General features: G+C 50.5%; 1 protein-coding gene across 2 annotated transcripts in view; it reads right to left on the bottom strand.

Moving 5' to 3' along the window:
* Positions 1-7012: 7012 nt before the first annotated feature.
* The window catches only part of Nmur1 (neuromedin U receptor 1), a 41542-nt gene continuing 22064 nt past the window's right edge, over positions 7013-26490 (bottom strand). Inside the window, exons 1-3 of one of the 2 annotated variants that reach the window (XM_052750527.1) lie at positions 11403-11558; positions 9295-10189; positions 7013-8923 (exon numbers count right to left, since the gene is read on the bottom strand). In XM_052750527.1, the coding sequence (XP_052606487.1) occupies positions 8538-8923; positions 9295-10189; positions 11403-11405 (1284 nt within the window). In that variant the 5' untranslated portion in view covers positions 11406-11558 and the 3' untranslated portion in view covers positions 7013-8537. Of the gene's footprint in view, positions 8924-9294; positions 10190-11402; positions 11559-26490 lie in introns of those variants that run through there. The other variant, XM_052750528.1, reaches the window with a different exon arrangement.

Below are 26490 nucleotides of genomic sequence, written 5' to 3'. Positions count from 1 at the left end.
TTCCAGCACAATGATTCCTGGCCAGTAACCCCGTGCACAGACTTAAGCTGTTGACAAAGCCCCACTTCAGATTCTAGGATTGGAATAAACTGCTTAAGTTTCTTAGTCCTGGCTGTCCTGGAACTCACTCTGAAGACCAGGCTGGCCTCGAACTCATAGAGATCCACCTGCCTCTGCCTCCCGAGTGCTGGGATTAAAGGCGTGCACCGCTGCTGCTGCTGCCGCCGCCGCCGCCGCCGCCGCCGCCGCCGCCGCCGCCGCCGCCACCACCACCAGGCCACATTCAACTTTTTAAGACTTTCTCAACCTAAAAGAATAAAACCTCTCCTGATGTCTTGCTTGCCATGGGTACAATATCAAAAAGTTCTCCCGGAACATCAAAACTTTCATCAGCAAGGGGCCAGGGAGACTGCTCAGTGAGTAAAGACATTTGCCACCAAGCCCGATGACCTGAGTTTGATCCCCCCAAAACTCTTTTTTTTTTGTTTGTTTGTTTTTTTTTGAGATAGGGTTTCTCTGCTTTAGTGCCTGTCCTGGAACTCACTCTGCAGACCAGGCTGGCCTTGAACTCATAGAGATCCACCTGCCTCTGCCTCCCGGATGCTGGAATTAAAGGCGTGCGTTGCCGCCGCCGCCGCCGCCGCTGCCACCACCACCCGACTTCACCACCACCCGCCACCACCACCCGGCTTCACCACCACCCACCACCACCACCCGGCTTCACCACCACCCACCACCACCACCCGGCTTCACCACCACCCTTCTTTGAAGCCTCCCTCCCCTTCCTACCAGGCACCTGCTGGCTGACTTCCACTGCTGACACTGCCGGCTTTCTCGGTCTCTAACTTAAAAGGCACCACTTCTTTTCTTGTTGAATTACATTTGGATGCCGGAGAGATGGCTCGGCTGTTAGGAACGCACACTACCCACTGCAGGTGGCTCACAACCACCTGTGACTCCAGCTCTAGAAGGATCCAGTGCCTCTGGCTTCCATCGACACCCACACACAGATCCACACACATAACATGGATGTGCTTCCCTCAGCACACACGTGGAGATCAGAGGAAAACATTCAGGAGTGGGCTCTCACGTTGAGCCATGTGGGACCAGACTGTGGCACAAGCTTCTTACCTGCTGGCCAGTCTCTTCAGCCTGGACTTACGCGTTCCTCTCACCCTCTCCCGCTTCCCGGCAGCTGCTATGATTTACATCTTGCTGCCCTGTTGTTTTTCTTTTAAATTCCAATAAAATGGGCCTCGGTTTTAAAATGATTTTATTAACTAAGAACCAACAAAAAGGAACCCCGAATTCCAGGGTAACACCACCACACTGAGCCTACTTTTTATTTGGAATGCTTTGCTCACACTAGAAAATACTTAAAAACTGGCCTAAAAACAATACAATTTTGGTGCAGAGTGAGGTTCAGTATAGCACCTCCAGGTTTTTGCAACAACCTGGAAATGGAAATTCCTCAACCTAAAATGAACAAACAACTAGGAATGCTCATGTTTTAGAATAACGTTCCAAAATACCTAACATTACTAACAACTATTCAAATGGAATAAAGGCCTCACGCCGGCACAAAAACAGCACCCACAACTCAAATGCCTCAGCTCTCCAGCAGCAGTAACACCGGAGCAACATTCATTGCTACACACAGAGCAACTCAGAACACTGGCCACTCAATCCACAACCCCTGTGATCATAATAAGACACACACACACACACACACACACACACACACACACACACACACACACACACTCAAGCCACAACCCCTGCAATCATAACACTAACACACACACACTCTCAAGCCACAACCCCTGCAATCATAACACTAACACACACACACACACCACAACCCTTGCAATAATAAGACACACACACACACACACACACACACACACACTCCGGTGCCGCTAGGGTGCGCCAGCCCAGTGCTGCAGGCCAGCTCCTTCACACCTTCCCAGATGTCACTCAATACCCTCCTACGCGCAGGGTCCACGCTTCAGTTCCGGCTCGCGCCGGACACCTTGGCGCGGTCCAGGTGATTTTTGGCTCCGGCAAGATTCGGGGACCTGGGAGCTGATGGAGCCGGAGGAAAGTAAATGGCCATAAACGCCGCTGTTCTTTGAGGAGTGGGGAGCCAGGCTCGCTCCAAGCACCTAGATCTATCTGTAAGGCGTGAGTTCCAGCGAAGAGGAAGGATGATGATGGCTTCTCCGCAGGGTCCTACCAGCCCCGCGAGGTGGGAGGAGCCTAAGTCCCGGCCCCGCCCCTCTTTACAGACCTGTTGCTGAAGATGCTGGAAGCTGATTGTCCTGGTCGAGACCTATCTGTTGAAGCTGCACATTGTACTGGCTGGTTTTTCAACATTTTATCGTCTCTTTCTCAAAACAAGCTTAAGACTTAAATGTTAACAGGTTTGTTGTTTTTTGTTTGTTTGGTTTCGAGATAGGGTCTCACTGTGTAGCTCTGGCTGTCCTGGAACTTACTCTGTAGACCAGGTTGGCCTCAAACTCACAGAGATCCACCTGCCTCTGCCTCCCTAGTGCTGGGCTTAAAGGCGTGCCACCCGGCTACACCTGGCTTACTGGCTTAGAGGTTAACAGTTTTTTTGTTTTGTTTTGTTTTTGTTTTTTTCGAGACAGGGTTTCTCTGTGTAGCTTCAGTGCCTGTCCTGGACCTTGCTCTGAGGACCAGGCTGGGCCTCGAACTCACAGAGATCCGCTTGCCTCTGCCTCCCGAGTGCTGACATTATAAAGGCGTGCACCACCACCGCCTTACCCTTGGTAAGCTTTAACAACAACCCAGAAATGTGGGTGAAAATCCTAGGAATCAGCCAAGTGTGGTGGCCCTGAAGCGGTAGAGACAAGATCCAGAGTCTGCCATCATCCTTGGCTTTGCTGAGAGTTTGAGGCCAGCCTGATACAAGAGGTCTTATCTCAAAAGCAAAAACACACCTAGACATAGCCTCACATTTCAACTTCGGGAGTGTGTGTGTGTGTTAGGGGGGTGAGGAAAACTGTACCAAGGTAAGGAGCCCTTTTTCCGAGTGTTTGTAATGTACTTGTATGTATGCATCTGTTTACAAGTGTGGTGTATGTGTGTGCATATAGAGGCCCAAGCTGGAGCTTTCCTGGATCCATCTTCTATTGATTCTTCTTCCATTCTTCTTCTTTATTGAGGCAGGGTCTCAATCAAACCCAGAGCTCAAAGATAGGACTAATGTTGCCAGCCAGCCTGCTCTAGGGTACCCTGTCTGTACCTTCTGAGGCTGGAATTCCAGCCTGGCCACCACACACACCTGGCATTTCCGTGGATTTCCGTGGATCTCCGTGGATCTGAACTCCGAACAGAAGCACTTTGACTGCAGCACCACCTCCTCAGCCCTGTCTACATTTTAGATTTGGTACCTCACTAAACACTTTGCTAACATAAACAATTAACAGGGTGGCCACAGGCCAGAAGACCATGTGGAGGAGAGCACTCCGGAGCAGCAGAAGTACTTGGAGGCTTTGCCGTCATTTATGGTAATGCAGGAGTGGCGTGCAGGAGTTGGCATGCAAATTCTATGAGAAAGAGATGTGGTGACAGCATACCTACCAAATAAGCCACATGCTTTCGGAAAGGTTGGCTCCTAGCCAGAGTGGCCCTGGGGCCCGCAGAGCTCAAAGCCCCACCTTGACAGTGCACAGGAGCAGCAAAGCCTTCTGGAGGGAACGCGGAGCTGAGGCCTCTGACTGTCCCCTGTGAGGGCCCTAGGTAGGGACTGCTGCTTTCTTCTCCATCCTAGTCCTTTTTCTCAAGGACTGAGCTTTCCAGGGCCGCCGGCGGCCTGTGACATACAGAACCTGGCCACTGACAGCCTGTGGACACTCAATAGACATGGCAAGTTCGCGGCAGGGAGCCGTTATTCCTCATCTTTTTATATGCTCTGTGCTTCTCTTCGTGGAACAGCCCTTCACACACACAGGCTTGCGCGCGCGCGCACACACACACACACACACACACACACACACACACACACACACACTGACTCCCCTCATCAGGAACACTGAACAGAGACCTCTGGGAGTCCCGAGCTGGTCTCTGGGAACAGTTTTAACATCTACCCACAGGCTACCCTGTGCTGTGCAGAGATGGTCCTTTGGCACTCAGCTCTAAACAGCATCTTTTCCCAGGCTCCTTTGTTCACGGAATCCCCCTTGTCCCCTCCAGTCACTGACCTGGCTTACTCCCACCACTCTCCAAGTCTGCTTAGGAGCTCAGGTTGTGTGCATCCTGTCTCCACACATCCAGGATTCCCCTGAGGAAACTCCCTTCCTACAGCCAGCTTTTCCCTCAGTTCCCTGGTCCATTTGTAGTCTCCTTGAGGTTCCCTGCTTCTCCCACCACCTTCAGAGTACTTCCGCCCCAGCCTCTGCTGTCTGCCCCTGGCCCCTGAGCCCCCCATCCCACCCCCGTCTTTGGCTAGCCGGAATCTGGGCAATGGTGGCTCCTGGAGGGAGCGTGGCTTTTCTTTCCTGGGTTTGGTCTGCTCTTCCAAGCACAGAGTACAAGAGGGAGGGGGGCCTTCTTGGGCCAGTGTCTGGGGACTCCTCTACAGGGTAGCTTATGAGACTCGGGGCTTATTTAGGCTGGCCAAGGCCCGCCACAGTGGAGCCCATGGGTCAAATGAGTTGCAGCCTCGACTTTGTTTAGTCCTTCATCTTCTATGGAAAAAGCGGGACAGACTTGTTTATAGATGGTGAGAACAGCCAGATAAAACACTTTGAGAAGGAAATATGCCAAAATATATACAGTAGAGCAAAGTGATGGAAAAAATTGTGATAAAATATACACAATAAGTTTACCATCTTAACCATTTAAATGGTTTAAATGGTTCAGTATTGTGATGGTTCATTTTTATTGTCAATTTGACTGGATTTGGAATCACCTAGGAGACACACTTCTGGGCATCTCTGTCCAGGGGTGTTCTAGAGTTTAACTGGAGAGGGATGATCCACTCTGAATGTGGGCATCACCATCCTATGGACAGGGATCCTGGACTGAATGAAAAAAGAAAAGGGAGAAAGAAAGCCGCTGAGCCTAAGCGTTTCCGTGGCTGCGCACTCCACCACCACGAACTCTGCATCCCCACCGCAGTGGACTCGACCCCTTAAACCATCTCCTTACATCGCTTCTAACAGCTATTTGGTCACAGTGCTAGGGAAAAGTAACTAGTAACTACTACTAGTATTATTAAGGATAATAATTGCACAGCCAACCTCTAGAGCTTTTCATCTCAAAAAACAGAAATTCTTTACTCGTTAAGCAAGTTCCTATTCCTCCTTCCCTACAGCCCCTGGTGAAAGTGCTCTCAAATATGTATGCATGTGGGGTTGGGGATTTAGCTCAGTGGTAGAGCGCTTGCCTAGCAAGTGCAAGGCCCTGGGTTCGGTCCTCAGCTCTGAAAAAAAAAGAAAAAAAAAATGTATGCATGTGCTGGGTGTGGTGGCACACGGCTTTAATCCCAGCACTCGGGAGGCAGAGGCAGGCGGATGTCTGTGAGTTCAAGGCCAGCCTGGGCTACAGAGTGAGTTCCAGGACAGCGAGAGCTACACAGAGAAACCCTGTCTCGAAGAACAAAACAAACAAACAAACAAAAGATATGAGTGTGTGTGTGTGTGTGTGTGTGTGTGCACGTGGGTGAATGCATATGTGTGTATGTCTGTGTGTGGGATGGATACTTGCACGTGTGTGTGTGTGTGTGTGTGTGTGTGTGTGTGTGTGCAGGTGAATGCATATGTATGTATGTCTGTGTGTGGGATGGATACTTGCATGTGTGTGTGTGTGCAGGTGAATGCATATGTGTGTATGTCTGTGTGTGGGATGGATACTTGCGTGTGTGTGTGTGTGTGTGTGTGTGTGTGTGCGCGCGCGCGCGAGCGCGTGTATGCACATGTATGATCTCTGTACTTGTGCATGTGTGTTTTTAAAAGCTGGAGGACAGCCTCAAATGGCACCTATCACAGGTGACTGACACCAGGTATCGTCCTGTAGGCTCTGAGGGTTGAATCAGACCCTCATGCTCACAAGGCGAGAGCCTCACGGACTGAGCCATGCGTCTAGCCCTGCCCCCACTTCATTCCTCCACATTCGCTTGTTTGCATTTCCACATTTTCTACAGTGAGTGTTTATTATTTATAAACTACAAGTGCGATGGTCTGGATATTGCAGCCCCAGAAAGGCTCACATGTTGAGGGCTTGGCTCCCAGTGCAGCTATGTTTGGAAATGGAGTTTTGAGGAAGTGATTGGATCATACGTGCTATTGATGGATTTATAATTTCATGGTATTTACTGGAGGGTGATGGAAACTTCTAGAGGTTAAGCTAAGTTACAGGAAGTAGGTCACTGGGAGTATGCCCTGGGAGAAAAAAGGTAATGTATTTTTTTTTCTGCAGCATTTTACTGCTTTCTGGCTACATGAGGTAAGAAACTCAGCCTCATCATGCCATTCTCTCTCACTACAGGCAGAAATCATGGAGCCAGCTGATCATAGACTGAAACCCTGAGCCAAAAGAAATCGTATTTGTTTATTTGGTTTTTCAGTGGCGGGAGGGTCTCATCATGTAGCCCAGCTAGCTTCAAACTCATGATTTTCCTATCATCACTTTCAAGGCTCTGAGATTAAAGCCGTGTGTCACCATGTCCAGCTTCCTGTCAGGTATTGTCACAGCGATGTAAAACTGACTCACGGACAACCCTGTACCATCTCCTTCACTGGGCAGGCTGGGAACCTAGGACACCAGGTGGCAGCTTGTCTACAGGCCACTGTGCAGACCCTGGCTGTGGACACCAGGACTCTCAGGGCAAGACCCAGCAACTCGCAGCGGGACACGTTTCATCCACTAATGGGGTCCTGAGCACCAGGTTGTCTCTGGAATCAGAATGGCATGAAATTTCAAGTATTGTCCCTGGCCACCCAGGCCCCTTAGCAGAACTGTATGTCCTCATCTGAATTTTGATGCTGTGATAAAACACTGACCAAAGCCAGCTTGGGGAGGAAAGGGTTTATTTCAGCTTACTGTCCATCACCAAGGGAAACCAAGGCAGGAACAAGGTAGGAACCTGGAGGCAGGAACTGGAGCAGAAGCCATGGGGGAACTGGGCTCACTGGCTTGCTCCCCCAAAGCTCACTCAGCTTGTTTTTTTAGACAACCTAGGACCACCTGCCTAGGAGCGGCACCACCCACAGTGGACTGGGCCCTGCCACACCGATGATCATTAGTCATGGATATGTCCCACAGACATGTCCACAGACCAGTCTGATGGATATAAATCCTCAACGGATGTTCCCTCTCCCCAGGTGACTCTAGTTTGTGTCAAGTTGACAAGGACACACTGCCGCTGCATGGCCTCTTCCGGTCCTTGGTGAGCCCGCGTTTCTTCCTCCAGAGATCCCCTGGCTGACAGCATCCGGCACTTTGCTCATCTGGGGCTGCCAGGTCGGTCTGTCTGCAGGTGAGAAAGGCCACTCCTCACAGGTTGGCCCTGTCGGCCCCAAGACAAGCAAAGGCCCTGCCCTGGATGGCTTGGAGCAGCGGCATGTGAGGGTCAGAGGGAAAGCAGGGTCCGGGAGTGATATGGATAATGTGAAGCCGCTGGTGCTTGGTTTTTGTGCACACAGATGAGGCCACAGCTAGCACCGAAGGGCAACACTGGCGTCTCAGCACACTGCTCACTTTGCAAACAAGGAACCAAAGCCCAGCAAGGCGGGACGATTCGCTTGATGCCACAAAGCCACAAGTTGGTGACAAAGGTGGAGATCAGATCCAGGTCCCCGGGGTCCCCGGGAACCTCTGCCACCTGGCCGCTCCTATCAGGCTCAGATTTCAGTGCAGCATGAGAAGCCAGGAAGGGTCCTGGTGAGAAGACGGTCCCAAGTGTGTGTAGCACAAGAGCTGGAGGGAAGGGTAGGTGAGAGCCTGTGGCAGTTCAGAAGTCACCGGAACCACAGCTAGGCCCCAGTGGAGACATGTGTGAACTAGAGAGGAAGGAGGGATCCCCAGAGAGACAATTGCTGAGGTCTAGGTAACTGTGATTGTTCTGTGGGAGAGAATTTAGCTGGGGGTCTGGGGTCTGGATACACAGCAGGTGCCTGGCTCATTGTGTGTGTGTGTGTGTGTGTGTGTTTTTTTTTTTAATGTGTACTATGTACATGTGGGGCCTTCAGAAGCCAAAAGAGAGTGTCAGATGACCTAGAGCTGCAGTTACAGGTAGTTGTGAGCTGCCATGTGGGTACTGGGACCTGAATTCAGGTCCTCTGGAAACAGCAAGCATTAACTGCTGAGTCAGCTTGCCTGGGCCTCAATGGGAGTCTTTGACAATCAGGGTTCAATCCTCTTTTTCTTGCTGTTTCCCTCAACACTCAAATATGTGGGCAGGGTGGGAGTCACTGGGGTGCTGATCCGACTTTCCAAGCTCACCCCAATAGCTCCCAGACTGTCTGGGGCCCTCTGGCCTAGGGGGTTAGCTTCCTTTGGGATTTTACTCAGGAGAGATCTGTTTCTTGCTGAAATCCTGGATCCCCATTCTCAGTCAGGGGTCCAGCCCTGCTGTTCCGGGAACCCAAGTCATACAGGGTGCTGCCTGTGGTCAATCTGCTGAGGTTATGGGAGCCATGACAGCGTCGTTGGCGGCGACGGCATTGGGTTCCCAGGCCTAGGGCTTGCCGGAAGGTCTCCCGGAAGCGACTGGACATGAGGCTGTAGAGCACTGGGTTGGCTGCCGAGCCGAGGTAGAAGAAGACACCAGATACAACGTGCACAAATTGGAAGGCCAGGAGCAGGCCCTCGGTCCAGTGGGACACCAAGCTCCACATGAGGCGGTCTACATGGAATGGAGCCCAGCAGATGCCAAACACCACGACCAGTGCAACTGCAAGAACAGAGAAGAGAGGCCTGCCTTGATCTGCATCGTGCTTAGCAGTTGACCTCTCCAGCTCCCTGTCCTCCCATCCTTGAAAAATGGACAGGAGAGCCCGGCGGTGGTAGTGCACACGCCTTTAGCCCCCGCACTCAGGAGGCAGAGGCAGGTGAATCTCTGAACTCAAGGCCAGCCTGGTCACATAGCAAGTTCCAGGACGGCCAGGATTACACAGAGAAATCCTGTCTCGAAAAACCAGAAATAAAAAGAAGAGTTCTGGGAAGAAGCGCAGAGGACCCAAGACCAGCTTCCAAAAAGCCAGAAGCTCAACACCTTCCCCAGACCCACGGAGGCTCAGCTCCTTCCTCAACAATGACACTTACACAGCATCTTGGTCACCTGTCTCCGTCCCCTGTCTCGAAGTTGAGGCCTTCTGCTGCAGGTCTTCCGGGCCGTTGCCCTTTTCCTGCCTTTGACCTCCTCTTGGAGCAGCATCCTTTCCCGATGCAGGCGCAGCCCAATGAGCAGGTACAGCACACTGATGACAACCATGGGCAGGCAGAAGAAGAGCAGTGTGGTGGTCTGTATCACCAAGTTGTAGAAGACTCGGGGACGCACCAAAGTACACACAGCTGAGTCAGGCACCAGACCCCGACAGGGCACGTACAGCTGCTTGAGGCCGTGTAGGCTGGTGTTCGGCAGAGAGAAAAGCACAGCAAGGACCCAGATGGCCCCCAGCATGCGGCGCACGTGGGCCCGTGTCATCACAGACTTGGCTTGGAGTGGATGCACCACGGCCACGTAGCGCTCCACACTCAGGGCTGTGACATTGAGCACTGATGCTAGACAGACGGTCTCGAAGAGCAGTATTCGGAAGTAGCAGCCACTGGCCCCCAGCTGGAACGGGTAATTGTGCCGCATCTCGTACAGCTCCAGGGGCAGGCCCACCAGAAGCACCAGCAAATCAGACACAGCAAGGCTGAGGAGGTAGAAGTTGGTGGGTGTTTTCATGGCCTTGTGGTGTAGGATGACGGTGCAGGTCAGCCCGTTGCCCACAGTGCCCACCACGAAGATCAACAGGTACATGGCACAGATGGGCACAAACAACTCTAACTGCTGTGGGCCCAAGTACTTGAACCTCAGGGCCTCGTCAGTCAGGTTCAAGTCCTCAGGATCAAAGCTTCCATTGACCTCACTGCCACTGCAGAACATGGGGCTCCCTGAACCATTTGGGGACAGCTCTCCAGGAAAGAAGGAACAATTGAGGCAGGGAGGAGTCTGTGGAACAGAGGGGAAAGATGCCCAGAAGTCATTTAAGTAATCCCAGCTCTATCCTAAATCATCACACTGAAGGGCAGGCTGATAGTCACGTGACTCTGAGAAGGCAAAACACCTGCCACCTGCTGTAAAGTGTATTACAACCGCAGAGTACAAAAAGTTCGAACCTTAAAAATTATAAAATAGGGCCGGGCGGTGGTGGCGCACGCCTTTAGTCCCAGCACTCGGGAGGCAGAGGCAGGTGGATCTCTGTGAGTTCGAGGCCAGGCTGGTCTCCAGAGCAAGATCCAGGACAGGCACCAAAACTACACAGAGAAACCCTGTCTCGAAACCAAAACAAAAAATAATTAAGTAAATTAATAAAACGGGGGCCAGTGAGATGGCTTAGCAGATAAACCAGCTTGCCTCCAAGCCTGATGACCTGTGTCTATCCCTGGGAACTACATGGGAGAAAGAAAGACCAACTCCAACAAGCTATCCACTAACTCTGCGCGCGCGCACGCACACACACACACACACACACACACACACACACACACACACACACACACAAATAAATGCAATCATTTTTAAATGATGATTGGCCCTTTACTTGGAAAGCCATGATCTTCTGAAACCTTTGAATAAATGGCAGGTTCTTCCAAGAACAGGCCTGGCCATCTCTTTGGGTCGCTCCCTTTCAAGAAGGACTTCAGGAGAGCCACTCAAGGTGGACATCAGAAGAGTGGGCACAACTGCAATTCTGCTTGAAGAGCCAGGGCTCTGAAGCAGCTGCCAGGGCAGACCTGACATACAGAAAGCTGTGGTGACCTTGGTGTACCGAGAAAGCTACCGCAGGGGTCAAGTGAAGGAATAAAAAGGCTAAAACTGAACTTCGACCCAACATGGGCTCTGTTTTCTGTCGTCTGAGTCGTTCCCAGTGTAAACACCTGACTTCTTGGCACCTACTATACCTGGGGTTCTCAATACCGAGAGAGGATCTGGGAACGGGGCAGGTGACAGGCCAGGTTCAAGAAAGATGCCTCGTGACTAGAGAGAGGGTCACCGGTGGCGGCAGCCAACAGTGCTGACAGGAATCAGAAAAATGACGGAAATAACCCGTTGGCTGAGTGGTCCCCCACAACTCCCAAGTGCCCCACAGAGTGTTCCCACCCTGGGAGCCGCGCCTGTCAGACCACAGCACCCGGAACAGGGCCCGCATCCCCTCACCTACCATGCCTTCTGCCCCAGAGGTCCTGGCTGCGCCCTGGCTCCCACCGACAGACAGACAGATGGACAGACAGCCGCTGAGCTGCAGGCGACTTGACAGCGGCCGCCCTCCTTGCAAACCCGGTGGCTCTGCCTGTTGTTTGCAAGATCGCCACTAGGGGGCAATGCTGACCCCGCAGCTCCGAGTAACGCGGACCCTACCTGCATCCAAACTATAACAGCTGTTCCACTCCACCCGAAGCCAAGAACGTCTTCTTTTCCGGGAGCCTTCACGACAATCCCATTTCACAGGTGAGAAACATAAGCCTGAGAAAGGAAGTCCTTGGGACCTGGGTCTGACATGCTGTCCCCACCAACTTGCAGTGTGCTAGCTTTAACACAACTCTGTTTAGTGACCCCCAATTCTCCCCCCCCCATTTTCAGACACACCTCCATACACACTTCTTCAGCCCCTGAAAGTAATCCAAATAATCTCGTACCTGTGGCACTCGTACACTCACTGGATATCAATCTCCGAAATTCACAGTCTCATTAGGGGCCTCCAGTCCCGGTGCCCAGGCACTGGTCTCCTCCAAGGAAATCTCCCTCTCTTCTCTCAACACCTCCTCCTACACCAGTCCTTTTCCTGAGCCTCGCCGGAACCCACTTCTTCACCCAAAAGAACACAGAAGACCCTAGTCTGGTCAGACCCCTCACTCACCATCTGCATTTCTGTCTCCAACGCTCCCTTTACCCCGCCCCTCAATGCCTGGCTTCTTAAGAACTCCATTTGTAAACAGTCCTGGCATAGAGAGATTGTGGGAAACTCTGGGGCACTTGTTCCTCAGAGTCCTAGGAGAAAGGATTTTGAAAGCTGTCTCCTCAGCTGCAGATGGACCAGTCGGGACTAAGGACTTCAAGAGAAAGGCCTGCAACTGTGACAGATGAGTGACACCGCTCAGCAACAGGTTGCCCTGGCCCACAGGGTGTGGGGGGCACTTCTGACTCTGCTCCTCTCTCTAGAACACAAACACACATAGAGCACACACACCCCACACAGCACATTGCACACACACTCGCCCCCTGCAGACCTTTTGAAAATGTCCAGAACCCAGAAAGGACGGGGAACGCCATGGTCCCTGCCTTGCAGAACACAGAGGCTCGTGGCAATCAACTGCTGACTGTGTCATGCACTCACACCCGCAGCCATCCTGCTACAGGGCAGCCCTGGAACGGAGGGCCGTTAGTGTCCCTGTTAACGTGATTGGAGCCCCACTCATGCTCTGTCCAGAGAGCCTTGGTCTGGGTCTGAACTTGAGAACATATAGCAAGGTGGTCCATCAGAACCAGTGGCACCTGCTCCTTCCTGCTCTGTCCAGAGACAGCCTCCCCGGATTTTGTGGCTGTGTATATCCATTTCCTGAGCTTGGTGGTTGATGGACATCGGGCTAGACCAGGCCCAGGACAGCACTCATACCAAGTCCTGATGCATGGGCAGGGCTCCTGGAGCTAAAGTGAGTGCATAGGTCATACCCCTCCACTCCCCCCTGAGACCCACAGGGCCGGCTTCCTCAGCTCAGGTCCAAGTAGAACCTACCTCCTCAGCTTCAGGCTGACCAGCAAGCTGATACTCCTGCCCTGCCACTAACTGCTTATGCTTATGAGGATAAAGGAAGGAAAGTGAGCTTGGGGAAACTGAGGCACAGAACGGGAGGGAATATCTGCTCAGAAGCTTCAACTGTCTGGTGTCGAAGAGCAAACGCAGGACTGGGGGCTGCAGGGACAGGGCAGCAGCCATGACACCTCCCTAGTCGTCTCTCTCGGTCTGGCTCCACCCAGCTAGGCCTGCACCAGTCCAGAGCCGAGAGAGACCAGGAGGGGCTGAGCCAAGTCAGGATTGGGGACCCCTCAGGGAGATGCATGCCTAGCCCATAGGTAGCCATAGTTCTTGAGCCCCCAGGTCTGGCTGCACTCACAGAAACCCACCCATTCCCTGGAAGAGGGCGGCAAAGGAGGGCTGCACATGGTGATGCAGACTTGGAAGTGCGGGGACCCAGAGGAAGCCCTCGTCCCACACCACCCTGGCTGTGTGGTCTCAGGTAAATCCCTTCCCACTCCAGGCCCAACTTTCCAGTTGATCAAACAGCAAAACCCGCATGTCTCTTAGGAACACGGTGAGACCTGAGCAGGACCACAGGTTAGAGCACTTGTGGGGACGCTGGAGAGATGGCTCAGTGGTTAGAGCACTTGTTGCTCTTGCAGAGGACCTGAGTTCAGTTCCCAGCGCCCACATGGTGGCTCACAACCACCTGTAATTCCAGTTCTAAGGTATCAGATGCCCTCTTCTGTGCTCCTCAAGCACCAGGCACACACGTGGTGCACACACATACATGAAGGCAAAACACTCATAGACATAAAACATATGTCTGGGTGAGGATGTTGGGTCCCCTGGAACAGGAGTTACAGACAGCTGTGAGCCATGGGTGCCGGGAATTGAACCCGGGTCCTCTGGTGGAGCAGTCAGTGCTCTTAACTGCTGAGCCATCTCTCCAGCCCCTAAATCTTAAAGTTTTTTAGAATTAAGGTTGAATACTTGAGAAACAGTGAACTTCACAGAATTCCCAGAAGGTTCTAGAAGACTTCAGGGATTCAGGGCTTCTTGGGAGCTGCATGGAGTAGGATCTAGAAGGGCAAAGTCCCCAGATGGGGGCAGAAAGGAAAACCCCAAAGTGAAGACTCTGTAGCTACATGGTAGGTCCCTCCAGCTGAGGACACTTCCGGGAGACCTCTGCCTGTCCTGGAAATGGAGACATTGGGACTACTTAGCCCTGGCCACACGAGGACCATGAGGCTTATATCTAAACTGTACCTGTGCCCCCCACCGCCCCTTTAATCCCAGCACTCAGGAGGCAGAGGCAGGTAGGTCTCTGAGTTCCAGGCCATCATGGTCTACAAACAGAGTTCCAGAACAGCCATGGTTACATAGAGAAACTCTGTCTCAGAAAAACTCAATAAATAAATAAATAAAACTGCCACAAAAACAAACACTGTACCCCTCCAGAGCTGGAGGGATGGGGAGCAAGCCCCTTTCCTCTCTTGAGGCTCAGTATGTACACTAGGCCCAACCCCACTGAAGTGGGAGGATATTTGAGATCTCACACTGGGGCAAGCAGAAAATGCCAGGATTTCTGTAGTCCGGGGATTGTATGGGCATAGGCCAGCTCTGACTGGGTCCCCACAGGCTCTCCTGGCACCTACTCATCCAGGGCAATATGGGCCACCCTCAAGTCCACCAAGACTTTCCAGGCAGCAGACCTCATGCATGTGCATCCTGGAAGCCCCTTTTGGGATCTTCGCATAATGAGTTCTCAAAGTTACGATCCAGGTGAGATTTGGGGACAAAAAAAAATCCCATCCCCTGACCAGGCCTCAGGATCTTGTTTGCCCACAGGGATTTGCTGTGTCTGCTTAGGGTTTTTTTTTTTTTTTCTCTTTTAACTTTTTATATTACACCAAGATAAAAATCACATCCTGCCTCTGTACTCGTCAGGTGTGGTACATGGTGTGGGGCTTCTGGCCTTCTGGAGTGCAGGAAAGCAGTTTGTCCTACCTGATGGGATCCTACCTCCAGTCAAGAAAAACTACAGCTGTCCTTGCTGCCTGGGGACTCAAGGTGTCCTCAAAGACCCGGAAGTCAGAGAGTGGTGGATCGCTACAATGGCGGCATCCTGGACAGAATGAAGGAGAAGTGTGGAGAGAGAGACAGATGGGGGGAGGGTTGGGGGGGGGAGAGGAGAGGAGAATTCTGTGTGCATCTTTGCCCCTTTTTCCCAGAACTGCCCTGTCTGAATGCTGTTTCTAGCTCCTCTTCCATGGGCTAGCCTGGTACTTTCTTGCTTGGCTCAGAGGCAGCTCCTGTGTGGGGACAAGCCAGACCCACTCAGTACCTTTCTATGGAGCTGAGGTAGGTGGTTAATTTTCTCAGGAACATTCACTAATTTTTTTTTAAGCAGGGACTTGCTATATGATCCAGGCTGACCTTGAACACCTGGTCCTCCTGCCTAAGCTCATAGTGTGGGGATGACAGGTGTCCACCACCACAGCCCATAAGCTTAGAACTTTTTTTCTCATGTGTGTGGGTGTTTAGCCTGCATGTGTGTACGATGTGTGTGAAGTGCCCAAGGAGGCCAGGAGAGGGCATCAGATCCTCTGGAACTGGAGCTAGAGCAGCTGCACGCCTCCATGTGGATGCTGGGACCTGAACCCAGGTCCTGAGTTCCCTGGTTGGAGCTTGGCCTCTTCCAATGGGCCTCATCATGCAGTCTTGGCTCTAAGAGGCTATGAGATAAGTTTTCGCTTCTTTCATTTTCCCAGGCTGCTTAGACTTCCTGTGCCTCGGTTTTCTCAAATGAAAAGTTGGGTGACAACAGGCCCTACGTCTAGGTTTGTCAGGAGGAGGGACTGAACACAGACCCATCACTTCCTATCTGGTTTTCAGATGAATGTGAGCACATGTCTCAAAATCTTTGTACGTTTCCTGAACACAAAGGAAGTGTTTACTGGGGCGGTTTTTGTTTGTTGTTTTTCTGTTTTGTTTTATTTAGGCAGGGTCTCACTGTGTAGCCTTGGCTGGCCTGGAACTTGCTATGTAGACCAGGTTGGCTTGAAATCACAGAGATCTGCCTGCCTCCCTCGTGCTGAGATTGAAGGCACCTGCCATCATGCCTGGCAGGAAGGGAGTTTTAGTATTTTTCTTCCAAGGCAAGAAGAGAACCCAGAGGTTTCCCTTCTCATTCCCAGGGAAGAGTGATGTGGAAAGAGACTATGAAGAACACAGAGACAGAGGACATCACCATCTACACGTAGGCCGAAAGCTGCTCTTGACTTTCTCAGTCTTCATAGGAAATTCTCAAGTGTGTTTGTTTGGAGGCGCCATAAACAAAGAAGGGACCCATGGGCCACTTTAACGGGCCTTTGTTAGGTCAGAAGGATTCTCAGTCAGACCCATACTCCTCCCTCCCAGCCTAGCAATGAGAAAGAATCCCCACTTCTCAGGGCCCAAGACCCCAGGAGCACTCCAGCTTCTCCCTTCTACCCTGTTCCAGATGCCACCCATCGCCTGAGCAGAGGGAGGGTCTTCTCCAGTGAGGCTGTGCACCGAAAGAGCAGATCCGCAAGGACTGGCATGTGGACAGACCATGTGGTGTCCTCCCCTCCTAGATCAAGTCCCCGAGGCAGGGTGGTGGAGGAGCAGGGGTCGGCGTGGCCTGTCGCTGTGCATTCCACAGGCCAGACCTGGCTCAGCTGTGGAACCTGTCGCTTCTCTCAAGGAGTCATGATCTGAAGAGAACAGGGCTCTTCTCTGCTAGGAGACTAGGCTGGTTTTAGTGTGTGTTTTTGTGTGTTTGTTTGTTCTCATCAGGGGCCGGGGAGACGGCTTGGCTGGTAAAAGGCTTGCAGTACAAACCTCCCAACCTGAGTTGGGTCGTTGGAAGGTGGAAGGAGAGAACTCCCAAAAGTTGTTCTCTGACTTGTTAGAACGAGCTAGGCCGGATCCCACAGTCTGAATCGGCCATGTCTAGTGCCCACCTCCCCAGCTCTCTCCGGGGCAGGGAGTTTAGAGGCTGCCTGTGCCGGAGCCGAACAGCAGTGCCTTCAGCCCCAGATCCTGTGGCACCTGGCTCCTCCGTGTCCTTTGACACACAGGCTGTGCTGAACTAAAGCACATGCTGTGAAACTTCCCACCATCGCCAAAAGGTGGGAAAATGTCAGCTCTCTCCTTTGTTTGGGGGTTTGGTCAGGACACCCCTCAGGGAGGATTTTGGTGAGGCTTCTCCGGCTTCCCTACAACCAATGATCCCTCTCACGATAGCTGTTGTCCTCCCACACACATACAAGCACATTCTTAGTGTCTGTCTCTCTCATGCGTCAGACATATATATAGGTTCTAAGCATCTCAACGTAGGTCTTCTTGCGTAGGACATAACTTTAACCCACCGAGTTATCTTCTCAGCCCTTTATTCCCACTTGATTTTTTTGTTTTGTTTCATTTTTAAGTTTATTTCTATTTTATGTGTATAGGTGTTTTGCCTGCATGTATGTCTGTACACCACGTGAGTGTGGTGCCCAAGGAGTCCAGAGAGGGAGTCAGATCCCCTGGAATTGGAGTTACAGACAATTGTGAGCGGTCATGTGGGTTTTGGGAATTGAACTCTGGTCCTCTGGAAGAGCAGCCAGTGCTCTTAACCGCTGAGCCAACTTTCCCACTATTGGTTTGTTTAAAGGGGTACCTGTCCAGGCTGTTTTGTTTTGAGACAGGGTCTCACTATATCGCCTTAGCTGGCCTGGAACTCACTATATAAACCAGGCTGGCCTCATCAAGACCCTCCTGCCTCTGCTTCCTGAATGCTGAGATTAAAGGCGTGCACCACCATGCCCAACCCTCTCTCCGGGCTTTAAAGCAAAGCCCATCTTTCTCTTCAAGGCCCTACCATGCTTAGATGCTCCAAATAGTGTATTGTTTGTCGAATGCTCTTCCTCCCACTTCTAGGCCCAACCACGGCCGTGGAGCCCAGTCATTCTAACCAACCTAACTTCTGAAGGACAGTATGAATTGTGTGTCAGCTTTCTTCCATCAACCACTGCCGATCTTGTTACCATCATAACAAGCTCTATACATGTGCCATGGCACGTGCACTCCCACATTACACACACACACACACACACACACACACACACACGTGCACGCATGCGCACGGAATATCAAGAGTCAATATTTGTTCCTCCTGTAATGCATATGTGGATATGGTTATGTGTTTTGGGACCAGCCTCACTGTGTAGCGCACTGTCCTGGAGCTCACGATCCTCCATCTCAGCCCCCCAGCACTGAGGGGATTACTGGCTTCCACTACAGAAATGAAAGTCCCTGGGGGAGGTGGGGACCACTCCACCTTATCCTGGGCCTTCTGCCCTGCGGAGTGACTGATGAGAACATCAGTGCTCAGAGGATGGAATGTGGCAACTCTGGAGCCTCATCATTTCAGACTGCCTCTTAATAGCCACTTAGTGCCTTCCCCTGTCTGTGACCTAACGCTTTTGTGACCATTAGGTGAATCCTTTGGAATGTACAGACAGTCCAACCAAAAGGCCTAGAGTGCCATCAGACAGCCTGAGGGGCTGTGGCTGAGATTCCCTGGCCTTTCAGTGACTCAGCCACTTGATGTTTCAAACACTGTATGTGGAAAATGTCTTGATTTATGATTCTTGGTTCTATTATATAAAAACTTCGTGAAGTTGTTACCACATTGGAGCATAGATTGAGGTGACCTGGATTTGTGTTTCTGGGCCATGGCCACTCATATTTGACTCCAGAATAAACTATTCCTTATTCCCTTTGAGGTGAGAATCATGAGGTTTTGTTTGTTTGTTTTGAAGGTTTATTTTATGTTTAATTATGTGTCTGTGTCTACGTGAGTCTCTGCCAAGTATGTGCTGGTGCCCATTAGGGCCTGAAAGGGGTTCTGGATTGTTTTAAAATATGCCTTCCCAGTAAGAAATCACTCCAAGTACTCAGAGATTAATAAAGGGAAAGTTCTTTAATAATAGCACATGGCTGCCGGGCGGTGGTGGCGCACACCTTTAATCCCAGCACTCGGGAGGCAGAGCCAGGCGGATCTCTGTGAGTTCGAGGCCAGCCTGGGCTACCAAGTGAGTTCCAGGAAAGGAGCAAAGCTACACAGAGAAACCCTGTCTCGAAAAAAACCAAAAAAAAAAAAAAAATAATAGCACATGGCCAGTTCTGGGTGATGCACAAAAGGGAACCAGCCTTGAACAGAAATCCCCCATTGTATACAGCTTCACTGTCCCCTTACACTTGGTGCAATTAAACATGTTTTATAGGGACAGAAAGTCCAAAGTTTGGTTGTTTTGGACAAATGGGGAGATTTACAACATAAAACACTGTCACAGTCATCCCAAGACAGACTGGGGGTCTTTTCTGGAGCAGCTGTTACCAGGGTCATCTTGCCTGCCTGGCAGAACTATGCTCTTCCTGGTAAGAGGCGCATGGCTTAATCAATGGCTGTCAGTCATGCTCATCTTGTCTAAACTGCCTGCCTGGCAGAGGCACACTCCTTTAGCTCAGTTTTATTTATTTTATTTGTTTTTTTCAAGACAGGGTTTCTCTATGTAGCTTTGGAGCCTGTCCTTGAACTCACTCTGTAGACCAGGCTGGCCTCGAACTCACAGAGACCTGCCCGCCTCTGCCTCCCGAGTAAGCACTCTCAAGACTGAGCCACCTCTCCAGCCAGGGAACTGTGCTTCTGTGTGGACATCCGCCACACCAGGCTTACTGCTTCTCGCCTGTCTCAGGCCAAGGCCTTTCTGGATCTCACCACTAGACAAGTTCAAGCCTGATAAACTAAGGCACACAGATCACCTGCCTCACCACAACCTTCTCAAGGTCACACTTGAGGTCCCTAGGCCCAGGGTGAGGAGCGAGGGGCCCCACAACAGTCCACATCCTCACTGCTCTCCTCCTCTCTGCCTGGCGTCCCTGCTCCACGGTGACCACCTCAAGGCTGGCGTTCGTCTGAAGGACGGGAAGCATTAGTCCAGGTTGAGAACTGACTCCTATTTAGTCCTGGCCAAGTCCTAACTGAGTGACCCGGAAGGACAGAAAACAGAACACATCTGACATCAAAACACCCTGAGTCCCCTCTCTGCCCCACTGGCCTATGAGAACCACAAGGTTCCTCCCAGGCCTCATTCCTCTCACTCACACAGCGGGGACGGCCATCCTTGTTCAGCGGCAAGGACGACCCTGGGCACACATGGGCCTTTTAACTAGAAACGCATCACAGAAACACTAAGTACACATACAAACAGCCTTTTGTCCCAAGCCATCCGAGGGTGAGCGGCTAGCCTGAAGCCCAGGCTACCTGACTACTTGAGTGTACGTTGTCTGTAAACAGGGTACTTCCTCCATGGAGCTGACACAGCAGCCATCAGTATCAGGGCTGTTCTGAGGAACCACCTAACCACAGACCCCCTCAAGTTCCGCCGTTTGAGCCAATCTGAAGCGAGCCTTTGATCTGCCCTCATCTCTTGTCACTGAAATGTTCTGTTAAAAATATTTCTTTAGAAGTGTGTGTGTGTGTGTGTGTGTGTGTGTGTGTGTGTGTGTGTGTGTAGGAGGGTGTGTGCACATGTGTGCAGGTGCCTGAGGAGACCTGAAGATGCCACTGGATCCCTTGGATCTAGAGTTGCAGGCAATGTGACCTGCCTGAAACAGTGCTGGGACTGACCCTGGGTCCTCTGCTCCTAACCACTGAGCCATCCCTCCAGCCCCCACCCTCTTCCCTTCTTCCCTTCCCTGTATTGTTCCACCCCAGTTGCTGTGGTTGTGGGGGAGGTTCAAGATGCAAGATACCATCATGTCAGCACCACATCGTAACCTCCATTTATAATTTTGTTTTGTACAGGGTTTCACCATGTAGCCCAGGCTAGCCTTTAACTCATAACTCTCCTGCCTCAGCCTCCCAGGGGCTGTGATTCCAGGCATGCTGTTATCTTGGTGAATCAACTATGGATATGATGTTGGTAAATGGTGCTTCCAAACCCACTGTTCCCTCACTTGTTAACTGACACTGACAATTGTGAGGATGAAATGCTATAATCCAGCCTCTGCTTAGGCCCTCACACATACTGACAGGCACCCAGTGAGACATTATTGGAGTTCCAGCAAGCCTGGCTGCTGCGTCTTGCCTTGAACTTCCCTACCTATAAGAATAGATTTCCAGCCAGGCAGTGGTGGCGCACACCTTTAATCCCAGCACTCGGGAGGCAGAGCCAGGTGGATCTCTGTGGGTTCGAGGCCAGCCTGGTCTACAGATCAAGATCCAGGACAGGCACCAAAACTACACAGAGAAACCCTGTCTTGAAAAAAAAAAAAAAGAATAGATTTCCACTATTACCAAGTGGGTTCTACGTTCTGCTTCTCTTCAGAGACCCCCATCATGCCGTCTGTCTCTGGTGGGGGCGCTCCTGGGAACCCCTGCCTATGCCATTGTCTCTCTGTCTGCCCACCCTCGGTGTTAGTAAGTCTTCCAATAAACTTCTTATTCCCCACAGCCCATCTCAGTGTCCTCTTGAACCACTTGCCCACCCGAAACCTAACAACTATAAGGAAAACCTTTCTCTTATCACTGTTTATAGTTATGTGGACTAGGATCGCAAACTCCATTAACACACACTAATTGTTGTAGCTGAGCTCAGTGACTCACACAATCCCAGAATGTGAGAGGCTGAAGATAGAGGATTAACAAAAGCTTGAGGCCAGTACGGTCTACACAGTGAGGTCCAGACCACCCAGGTCTACACAGTGAGGTCCAGGCCACCCTGATCTACACAGTGAGGTCCAGGCCACCCTGATCTACAGTGAGGTCCAGGCCAGCCAGGCCTACACAGTGAGGTCCAGGCCAGCCAGGTTTACACAGTGAGGTCCAGGCCAGCCAGGTCTACATAGTGAGGTCCAGGCCAGTCAAGTCTATACTGTGAGATGATGTTTCAAAACAAGAAAGCTGGGCATGCAGCACATGCCTTTAATTCCAGTCCTCCAGAGGCAGAGGCAGGCAGATCTCTGAGTTCAAGGACAGCCTGATCTACAGAGGAGTTCCATGACAGCCAGGGCTACACAGAGAAACCCTGTCTCATATGAAACAAAAACAAAAAACAAGAAACCAAGGCCTGGTGGGCATTTCCTCCTGCCATTCACGCCCCCTAACAGCTAACCAGTTTAGGCATGTCAGACTTGGCTCTGTTCACCCAAAGTTGTGAATCTAATAGCTCCCCTCTCTTGGTCTAAACTGACCATTATAATTAGAGGAAGGAGGACACATTCCAGACTGTCCAAGACCCTTAAAGCCCCGAGCCCTCAAGGAGAAATCCAATTTTGACCTTCCGATTTCCCCTACCCTGCTCTGCAGAGGCGATCTCTCTCCCTCTTCTCTCTCTCTCTCTCTCTCTCTCTCTCTCTCTCTCTCTCTCTCTCTCTCTCTCCCCTCTCTCTCTCTCTCCTCTCTCTCTCTGCATGCACTAGTACTTCACTTTTTCATCTTTAATAGCATTTTTCACCTGTTGATTCTGCTGCTGTGCATGGGATTTTCTCTGCTGCTACCTGCTGTGTTTGAGATTTTTCCTGCCTTGTCATTCTTTACTTGGCAAAGATAGACAGCAAATGTTGGGGCTGGAGAGATGGCTCAGAGGTTAAGAGCATGTAATTAGTGCTGTTGCAAAGGACCTGAGTTCAGATTCCAGCACCCATGTCAGGTAGCTTGAAATGGCCTGTAACGCAGCTTCAGGGGATCCGACATCCTCTTCTGTCTTCCATAGGCACCTGTACACACACACACACACACACACACACACACACACACACACACACACACAGTTAAAAATAAAGTTTTTTTTAAAGATGTAATTATTATATATACAATGTTCTGCCTGCATGTATGCCTGCAGGCCAGAAGAGGGCACAAGATCTCATTATAGATGGTTGTGAGCCACCATGTGGTTGCTGGGAATTGAACTCAGGACCTCTGGAAGAGCAGCCAGCGCTCTTAACCTCTGAGCCATCTCTCCAGTCCCAAGTTTTAAAAAAAGTTTTAAAGGAAAGAAAAACCATTATGATTTGGATATGAAGTGTCCCATCAGGGGTGGAAGTGGTCGGGAGCTGAAGGCCCCAAGTGACAGATCCAATCATTAGCTATGAATGAGGTTTTTTATTTAAGCAAGGATTAACCCATTGGGTATTCATAACTTGCAACCAGCTTCTCTGGGAGGAATGAAGATGTTCTTAAGACACTTATGTCTCTCTCTCTTTGGCTACTGAATACCAAGACAGTGTACAGAAGAAATTAGAATTCCCCCATGAATTTTCCTTTGTGAGAACAGACTTAGAGCCCTGGGGAAAGCAGAGGAGGGGCTTGTGTCCAGGGGAAATTTACTACTTGCCTGATGACCTTACCCGAGACTGTGTGCTTGGGATGACACCTCAGCTCGGACTGCTTAGCTATGCATTCATGCACATCTCCCACCTTCTATTTAAACCCTACCTTCAGGTTCAGACCCAGAAGATGGGCCGGGGAGGAGGGGACCCTGGGTCTGTTTGCCCTTTTTCCTATTATGGCCTCAAATAAAACTCTTTCTGCATAAATTTTCTGCTTTTTATTATTAATTTGACTCTTTGTTGTGTTACTGGGGATGGGTGGTCAAATCTGACTTGTTGGAACACAGGCTATAACTCCCACAACAAAATGTAATGGTCTTGCTGGAAGGTTGTGTGTGGAGATTAGCTAGAGGAAGCGGGACCCTGGAAGCTTGTTCTCGGAGATTTTCTCTTGTCCCAGATGGCTCTCTTTGTCTCTCTCTGCTTCCTGGTTTCCCTGAGGTGAGCACTCTGCCCAACTATACTGTTCTCATCCATGATGCTCTGGTTTCCCTAAGGCCCACAGCAAAGAGGCCAAGTGGCCGTGGATGGAAACCGTGAGTGTAAATAAACGTTTTCTGGGGCTGGAGAGATGGCTCAGAGGTTAAGAGCACTGACTGCTCTTCCAGAGGTCCTGAGTTCAATTCCCAGCAACCACATGGTGGCTCCCAACCATCTGTAATGAGATCTGGTGCCCTCTTCTGGCCTGCAAAGACACATGCAGGCATAACACTGTATACATAATAAATAAAATAAATTAAAAAAAAAAAATTTAAACGTTTTCTGTTTTCTTCCTTTCAAATTATTACAGGGGGCATGTTAGAAAGTGAGAAACAAAGAGGAACAACCTTGGTGTCACAAAAACTAACAGACAAAAGAAAAAGAACAAGTCAAAAGTCGCTCAGTAAGACAATTCCTTTTGTTGCTGGTTTTTTATGCGTTTTTTTTTTTTTCTCTTTCTTCTGTTTTTTTCTTTCTATTGGTTTTTGTTGTTTGTTTTTTGTTTTGAGATAAGGGCTCACTATGTAGTCCTGACTGGACTTGAACTCACAGAGATCCACCTGCCTCTGCCTCCCGAGTGCTGGGATTATGTCCAGCTGGCAGTTCTTTTTGTAAAGAGAGTATGCCAAGAACCAAACAGGTCTGGCAAGCACACTCAGCCAAGACGGCTTCCATCTTTTATCTGGTCATAGATGGTTGTTATTGCTCATCCCGTTGGTGGGAGCTCAACTCCACAATCTGATGTGATTGGCTAATCGTGGAAAGGGGGCATGGGAAGATATCAGGAACTGTGAGTACTTGCTGGGCTAACTACCTTTGATAGAAACAACAACAACACACACACAGAGTTTTTCACAGGTATATTGTCCCAGATTTGCCCAATGGAAGCTCTTTCCAACTGGCTCCTGCACTCCTCTGGTCTGTCCTTATCACAAATCTTTCTGGCCAGGTGTGATGGGGTGGGCCTGTAATCTTAGCACTCGGGAGATGGAGGCAGGAAGATCAGGTGTTTAAGGCTAGCCCCAGCTGTACAGCAAGTATAAGGCAGGACGAGGCTACATGAGACTGTCTTAAAAACAAAACGAAAATAAAACAACAAAACCCCTATATTTCAGGCTGGAGAGATGGCTCAGAGGTTAAGAGCACTGGCTGTTCTTCCAGAGGTCCTGAGTTCAATTCCCAGCAACCACATGGTGGCTCACAACCATCTGTAATGAGATCTGGCTCCCTCTTCTGTCCTGAAGGGATATACACAAGCAGAACACTATATATAATAAATAAATTTTTTTAAAAAACCTATATTTCGTGGAACAACAAAGGAGAAAAGATATTGGTGATTGTACAGAGCTGAGGGAAGAAAAGCTAGGTGACCAACCCTCCTGGGACATCTTCTGTGAATCCTGAGCAAGCCCCTGCTGGCGCCATGTGCCAAGACATCTCACCTGGGGGATGAATTGACAGCCAAAAGGTGCCGCCACATCCTGTTCCCCACCCACGTCCTGCCCCTTGCCTGGGAATCAGAGAACCTGGCTTCACGCTCTTGCTGTGAACACCCCCATACGTAGAGACAGCACAGGCTTTTTGGGAGATAGAAAAAGATGTGTGTGTGTGTGGGGGGGGTCTCTAGCATAAGAACCAATCCCACCTCCACCCTTCTTCCCCCACCCCCAGCTTCCAGTTACAGTCTGGAGTAGGGCAAAGGGGGAGAAAAGGGAAGGAAGCTAGAAAAGTCCTTTACTACCACAGTTTGTCAGTTGCTGAGGGCAACTGAGAGATAGGGTATATGGTAGGTTAAAGAATGTCAGGTGACTGATGACGTGAGGGTTTATAGGGACAACAAGAATCTAGGATTAGTTCTGGGAGCCAGGTTACTTTGGTTTGGGAATTGTCACTGTCCAGCCAAAATGGAGACTCTTTATGAAATGGTGTTGTCACAACAAACAATTGCATATATATACATATTTTTTTTGGGGGGGGTTGGTTTTTTTCAAGACAGAATTTCTATGTGTAGTTTTGGAGCCTGTCCTGGAACTCACTCTGTAGACCAGGCTGGCCTTGAACTCACAGAGATCTGCCTGCCTCTGCCTCCCGAGTGCTGGAATTAAAGGCGTGCGCTGCCGCTGCCACCGCCGCCGCGGCCACCGCCGCCGCCACCTCCTCCTGGCTGCACATATTTTTGAATATGCTAAAAGCCACTGAACAGGCCTGGAGAGATGGCTCAGCAGTATGAGCACTTGCCACTCTTGCAGAGGACCAGGGTTCAGTTCCTAGCACTTCACAAGTGGTAGTAACTCCAGTTTCAGGCCTCAGCAGACACTACATGCATGTGATACACATATGCAGTCGAAACACTCACACATAAAAACAAGTAAATCTTTTTAAACAGAAGAGGAGACACTGGGGACGTGGCACAGTATGGGGAACTGGCCCGGCACACTTTTCATCTCCAGTGCTGCTAGAAAAATCAACAACAATGAAGGGGAAAGGGTAGGTGATTAGGACCTGTAATTGCAGTATTTAGGTGGCAGAGATAGGAGGAACATGGGTTCAAGACCAGCCTAGGATACATAGTTTAAACCAACCTGAGCTACAGAGAGAGCCTTGTCTTAAAAAACAAAAAAATAAC

This window comes from Peromyscus californicus, unplaced genomic scaffold, assembly GCF_007827085.1.
Source record: "Peromyscus californicus insignis strain IS unplaced genomic scaffold, ASM782708v3 Scaffold_21__1_contigs__length_65335640, whole genome shotgun sequence".
Lineage (NCBI taxonomy): Eukaryota > Metazoa > Chordata > Mammalia > Rodentia > Cricetidae > Peromyscus > Peromyscus californicus.
This window is presented reverse-complemented; position numbering and strand designations above follow the sequence as displayed.